This window comes from Nanorana parkeri, unplaced genomic scaffold (genome assembly GCF_000935625.1).
Source record: "Nanorana parkeri isolate BGI_ZX_2015 unplaced genomic scaffold, ASM93562v1 scaffold3664, whole genome shotgun sequence".
NCBI classification, from domain to species: Eukaryota; Metazoa; Chordata; class Amphibia; order Anura; family Dicroglossidae; genus Nanorana; species Nanorana parkeri.
In genome coordinates, this window is record NW_017309932.1 from 14,548 (window position 1) to 21,770 (window position 7,223).

General features: G+C 43.7%; 1 protein-coding gene across 1 annotated transcript in view; it reads right to left on the reverse strand.

Moving 5' to 3' along the window:
- LOC108803385 (zinc finger protein 850-like) overlaps window positions 1-7,223 on the reverse strand; it is a 33,149-nt gene that overhangs the window by 10,488 nt on the left and 15,438 nt on the right. The window contains exon 4 of the mRNA XM_018575228.1: window positions 1,195-1,417. Coding sequence (XP_018430730.1) covers window positions 1,195-1,417 — 223 coding nt within the window. The remainder of the gene's footprint in view (window positions 1-1,194; window positions 1,418-7,223) is intronic.

The following is a 7,223-nucleotide window of genomic DNA, read 5'->3' on the forward strand; positions in this document are numbered from 1 at the left end:
GAGCTCATTCCCATCACCAATGGAGGACTCTCTATGAACCGAGCTCATTCCCATCACCAATGGAGGACTCTCTATGAACTGAGCTCATTCCCATCACCAATGGAGGACTCTCTATGAACTGAGCTCATTCCCATCACCAATGGAGGACTCTCTATGAACTGAGCTCATTCCCATCACCAATGGAGGACTCTCTATGATCTGAGCTCCTTCCCATCAGACTTTTGCCTATATGTAAATGGTCTCGGTGGATGAATATATATTCCGTACACCCGAATGATCCAGGTTGCCCACCCCTCACATACAAGACAACCTCACTGATGAGAGCAGAATATTGTGAATTGTGGAGCTTTCTGGTTTATTTTAGAAAACTGTAACAACTGATATACAATAAAACTGATAATCGAATAACATACAATAAAAAGAAAGCTTCAGTCCCACATTTTTCACATACGATTCCATTGGAAATGTGTGAATCTCGGGTGAAAACGTTGATATATTGACCCCTGAATCACATATTTTATACTAAAGGAAAAGTCTATATTACAGGAACACATTTTATACATCGTCTGGACCAATAAAAAGTCGGCCTCTGAAGTCAAAGAGCGGCGACAAGTAGCAACCAAAAAAATGTCCAATAGTGAAAGAGAATCCCTGATTGGATGGTTCTGCTTTTTCTTGCTGCTGTATTGCTTCTTCCCTGTGCGGGAATGGTACTGTTGTCCTTGTATTGTCATGCTTAGCAGTGTATTGTCCACCTCTCTTGCCCACCTTCTTTAACATTCGCCTCCGTGTTGCCATTTTGCCCATGTGTAACCACAGTGTAGTGTCGTTGTGTTGTCTGTGTGACCTGCACAACTATATCTATGAAATCACAGCCTGGAAAAGAAACATTCTGTATTTTTTTTAAACCATACAGTTGTCATATGGACCGGAGAAATCCGAATGTTCAATTTACATTATGGGTAAAACATTTCTCTAACTAACCATAAAACATGGGCTATCGGGACGTGACTTTTGTTGACGAGGCTTTCTGTATCAGTGAAATGTTTCCTACAGTCTGAACATAAAAAAAAGTGTTAGCTTGTGTGGACCCTCTGGTGTCTAAGAAGGTCTCCTCTCTGAATAAAACTTTTCCCGCACACGGTACACAAATGAGGACGCTCGCCTGTGTGAATTCTCTGGTGTTGAACAAGCACTCCTCTTTGATTGAAACTTTTCCCGCACTCCGCACATGAATAAGGACGCTCGCCTGTGTGAATTCTCTGGTGTTTAACAAGCGCTCCTCTCTGAATGAAACATTTTCCGCACTCTGAACATGAATAAGGGCGCTCGCCTGTGTGACATCCCTGGTGCCTATCAAGACTTCCTTTCTCAATGAAACATTTTCCACACTCTGAACATGAATAGGGACGTACACCTGTGTGAATCCTTTCATGTCTAACAAGTCCATCCTTCACATTAAAAGATTTACCACATACTAAACATGAATAGGGGCGCAGGCCTGTATGAATTCTCTGGTGCGTAAGAAGTGAGTTTTTCACACTAAAACATTTCCCACACTCCGAACATGAATATGGAAGCTCTCCCGTGTGACTTCTCTGGTGCAGCAGTAACGTTGTTTTCGAAGTCAAACATTTCCCACAGACTGAGCATGAATAAGGACGCTCACCTGTGTGAATCCTCTGGTGCCTTTGAAGTATTTGTTTCTCGGTGAAACACTTCCCGCACTCAGAACACGAATAAGGACGCTCACCTGTATGAATTCTCTGGTGATTTTGAAGCGACTGTTTTCCAGTGAAACACTTTCCACACTCTGAGCATGAATAAGGACGCTCACCTGTGTGACTTCTCTGATGTCTTTGCAGTAAATGTTTCTCATTGAAACATTTACCACACTCTGAACACGAATAGGGGCGCTCTCCAGTGTGAATTCTCTCGTGTATGAGAAGCTTCCTTTTTTGACTGAAGCATTTGCCACACTCTGAACACGAATGGGGCCGTTTACGCGTGTGAGTTCTATGGTGTCTTACAAGTGTCTTGTTTTCCGTGAAGCATTTCCCACACACTGAACATGACAGTGAATGTTCCTTTGTGTGAACTTCTTCTTGGCTTAAAGAAGAGTCCTTGGAATGAGATGTATCTATTGATCTGTGAGCACTGGGAGATCTCAGAAGGATATCTGGAGTGATGGTATATGATTGATCAGAAGATTCCTCGGGATTAGAGGGATCCATTGATCCCTCCACATGGGAAGGTTTGTGATGTCTATTTTGAGTCATGGGATTCACTCCTGGAGAATATTGTGTGATGTCATTACAATCCGGAGATAGCATAAGACGTCCTTCAGAGACGTTCCAGACATGGCGTCCATCTGCTGGTAACAATATATAAATACAGGTTATTGGTATTCTTCATATCTCACATTCAGGAGTCATATATGGTAATAAAACACGCAACAGTCCCTCAGGGCTCTGGAATAAAACTGGAGGACCATCAGCCAGAGAAAGGATCCAATACACCCAAACCACACTGAGGAACATTGTATACTGATGACTCTGTAACTGTGAGAATGGAGATGGACCTTCCTCCACCTCATGACCCCAAACCACACTGAGGAACATTGTATACTGATGACTCTGTAACTGTGAGAATGGAGATGGACCTTCCTCCACCTCATGACCCCAAACCACACTGAGGAACATTGTATACTGATGACTCTGTAACTGTGAGAATGGAGATGGACCTTCCTCCACCTCATGACCCCAAACCACACTGAGGAACTTTGAATACTGATGACATTGTAACTGTGAGAATGGAGATGGACCTTCTACCACCTCATGACCCCAAACCACTCTGAGGAACATTGAATACTGATGACATTGTAACTGTGAGAATGGAGATGGACCTTCTTCCACCTCATGACCCCAAACCACTCTGAGGAACTTTGAATACTGATGACATTGTAACTGAGAATGGAGATGGACCTTCTTCCACCTCATGACCCCAAACCACTCTGAGGAACTTTGAATACTGATGACATTGTAACTGAGAATGGAGATGGACCTTCTTCCACCTCATGACCCCAAACCACTCTGAGGAACTTTGAATACTGATGACATTGTAACTGAGAATGGAGATGGACCTTCTTCCACCTCATGACCCCAAACCACTCTGAGGAACTTTGAATACTGATGACATTGTAACTGAGAATGGAGATGGACCTTCTTCCACCTCATGACCCCAAACCACTCTGAGGAACTTTGAATACTGATGACATTGTAACTGAGAATGGAGATGGACCTTCTTCCACCTCATGACCCCAAACCACTCTGAGGAACTTTGAATACTGATGACATTGTAACTGAGAATGGAGATGGACCTTCTTCCACCTCATGACCCCAAACCACTCTGAGGAACATTGTATACTGATGACACTGTAACTGAGAATGGAGATGGACCTTCTTCCACCTTATGACCCCAAACCACACCGAGGAACATTGTATACTGATGACACTGTAACTGTGAGAATGGAGATGGACCTTCTTCCACCTCATGACCCCAAACCACTCTGAGGAACATTGTATACTGATGACATTGTAACTGTGAGAATGGAGATGGACCTTCCTCCACCTCATGACCCCAAACCACACTGAGGAACATTGTATACTGATGAAACTGTAACTGACACTGTAGCGCTGACTACTTCCCAACAATTGCTCAAATTGGGGTTATTTGTGTCCAGGATTTCTGACATTAAAAGGCCTCCAAACTATCGCAAAGATAATCCACTGTGCCATCCTCAGGTCAGCTGAGCACTTCGGGACTATTCAGCAAGAATTTAGACAATTCAGACAACTTGGAGACAATTGTTGTTCCGAGTTCAGGGACTTGAATGTATTTCTAAGATTTAACTCCGCACTTCAGTGTCACTTTAAACTTAAAGGAGAACTATGAGGGGGGGGAGGGGTGATTTCCACTCACCTCATAGTTCTAAGCCGACCTGTGACAATGAGACTGTCACAGGTCGGCTCAGTAGATCGGGAGGTGAGGGAACACATACCGGGTTCGCTCACCTCTTGATCCTGTCACGGCTCTCTGCCGTGACAGGGGAGGGGCTGGATTCCCCCCTCCCCGCTCCGATCCGCCAGCGCTGACTGGAGGAACGGACGGGGGAGGGGGCGGGTACAGCTGGCTCTGCCTCTAGATAGCCGTCTCTGCCTGTCACTCACGCTAGTTTGTGTCCTCCCGTTACCCTAAGGAGAACTATGGGGAAAAACACTGACCCCATACTTCTCCTTTTAATTTAGAGACAAAATAAAACTGTTTCTGCATTTAGTGTTTATGACTTACTTGTGTCCGTATGTAGAGAAGATTCCTCCTGTTCACTTTTCATCATCATCTCCCCCTCCTCCGTAGACTGCTGAGCTCCACCCACCAACGTCTCCTCTTCTTCCTCTTTAAACTCAACTTTCATGTCTTTCAGGTCTTCACCCTAAAACCCCCAAAGATTATAGAATACATTCATAAAAAGGGAGAGTTTACATAAGAAACTTGGAATAAAGTTTTAGGTCTACATGCTGAGTCCCATCTACCTGATCATGGTGGGGTACGGTGAGATCTTCCTGGGTGGGATCCCGGGAGTACAGAGGACGGGGACATCTCTCTGGTGGGTTCCTCTTACTGGATCCATCTGTAGGAAACACACACACTGACTGAATACATTGTTTCTATGTGTGTATCAGATGATGGGGGATGTAGGTGGAGCCTCCGTACTGCTCTCTCCTCTTACCCGGTGATGTGAGGGGCGGGGCATTCTCCATCACCACGTCCTTGTAGAGATCCCGGTGTCCTTCTAGATACTCCCACTCCTCCATGGAGAAATAGACAGAGACATCCTGACACCTTATAGGAACCTGACACACACAATGATACAGTCACCACCCAGACACGCCCCTTGTCTGTTCCTGGATCATGTCCCAGAATTCCCGGCACCGCTCACCTCTCCCGTCAGCAGATCAATGATCTTCTTGGTGGCTTCTAGAATCTTCTTTTTTTTTTCTGTTGTCAGGCAGTAAGTTGGAGGCTCTATGATGGGTGATGTTCCATGAAGGCAGCTGCTGGTTGTCAATGGTTCACCAGACATTTTCTTTACTAGTTTATAATCCTGAGAGAGACAAAATCATCATTAAAGATTTCCCAGAATCCTCCTCACCTCTCCGGTCAGGTCTGTGTCTTAATAGAGATCAGAGTGATGTCATGTGACCTCCCAGAATCCTCCTCACCTCTCCGGTCAGCAGGTAGATGATCTCCAGGGTGAGGTCCAATATCCTCTCAGTCACTCGGTTTTGGTCTTGGTCCATGCTCATTGATTTGGTCATGTGATCTACACAGGACACTCCCCTCTGTGGACAGATAATAAAGTGAGAATTATTTGGCGCTATATTGGAATGACGAACGTCTCCGCAGAGTTCCTCCATAGTTCTCGTGGGTCTTTCTTGATATTTTATTTTTTTATTATTTTGTATTTATTTTATTTATTTACTATTTCCTTTTTTATATAAATCGGAAAGGTCTGATGCTAGATTTCTGCATAGAAGGGTCAGATCAGGTTTAATGGGCCGTACGCAACCCTCTTACTCTGTGGCCCTCAGGGGTTTAAGAACAATCAAACAAATGAATGCACTTCCACCTGATGATGACATTTTCTGTTTTGTGGCCCTTTTTTTCCAGAAATTAAAATGTTCCAAAGTGAATTTAAATACACTTTTCATTCAATAGTAAGTTCCATGGCGGTATGATCTTTCCTATGATTAAGCAGCTTTAGTCCTCAAGACATAACACGGCCCCCTTCAAAATTTCGTTTTCTCGGTTTATATCACCCGAGTGTGAAATTCCTGACTAAAGATCCTCTGTTAAGTTTTTTTTCTGTGTTTAGTTGTTTGTTTGGTTTTTCTTTTTGGTTTTGTAGCTGAACGTTACGGAGAAGTATTACCTGGTAAATATTGGATAGGAAAAAATACGGTTCCATACTGATATCACCCCGATGGCCAACAACCAAAATAGGTCTGTGCTGTGATTGGTGTTCAGGGTCACATGGCAGGACAGCCAATAAGGTTATTGTGAGAGTCAAGAAGGACCAACAATCCTCCAATAACATTCTGAGAGGTTCAGAATTGCAGCATCACTTCCACCAAATCCCCCAAAATCAGGAGCTTTATCCCTTCTTCTCTGGATGGAGAGTTGGATAAATGGCTCTATATTTAGGATGTATCGGGGCTATAAATGGCGGCTCTGGATGGACAGTTGGATAAATGGCTCTATATTTAGGATGTATCGGGGCTATAAATGGCGGCTCTGGATGGACAGTTGGATAAATGGCTCTATATTTAGGATGTATCGGGGCTATAAATGGCGGCTCTGGATGGACAGTTGGATAAATGGCTCTATATTTAGGATGTATCGGGGCTATAAATGGCGGCTCTGGATGGACAGTTGGATAAATGGCTCTATATTTAGGATGTATCGGGGCTATAAATGGCGGCTCTGGATGGACAGTTGGATAAATGGCTCTATATTTAGGATGTATCGGGGCTATAAATGGCGGCTCTGGATGGACAGTTGGATAAATGGCTCTATATTTAGGATGTATCGGGGCTATAAATGGCGGCTCTGGATGGACAGTTGGATAAATGGCTCTATATTTAGGATGTATCGGGGCTATAAATGGCGGCTCTGGATGGACAGTTGGATAAATGGCTCTATATTTAGGATGTATCGGGGCTATAAATGGCGGCTCTGGATGGACAGTTGGATAAATGGCTCTATATTTAGGATGTATGCGGTCTATAAATGGCGGCTCTGGATGGACAGTTTTTTATATTTATGATCCATCTGAGCATTACTCTATCTTTACAGAAAATTACAGTGACTATGGAGGACGAGGACAGACATGACGGGGGGGTGTGTAAATATAAAATAATATCTCATTACCTCCTCTGCAGCCATCTCCAGCAATGTCTCCTCTCCTCTCTTTGACCAGGAAATTCCAGACTGTTGTTCACATCACTTCCTGTCTTTGCGTTCCACCAATAACAAATTAGATCACCACCATGTGGAGAATATTATAACTGCAGCTTTTATTTTTAGTTCTTTTTTTGGGGAGCTTATTTTACACTTGAGTTAAAATCGGTGAAAAAAATTGTAGTGAAAATAACTTATTGTGT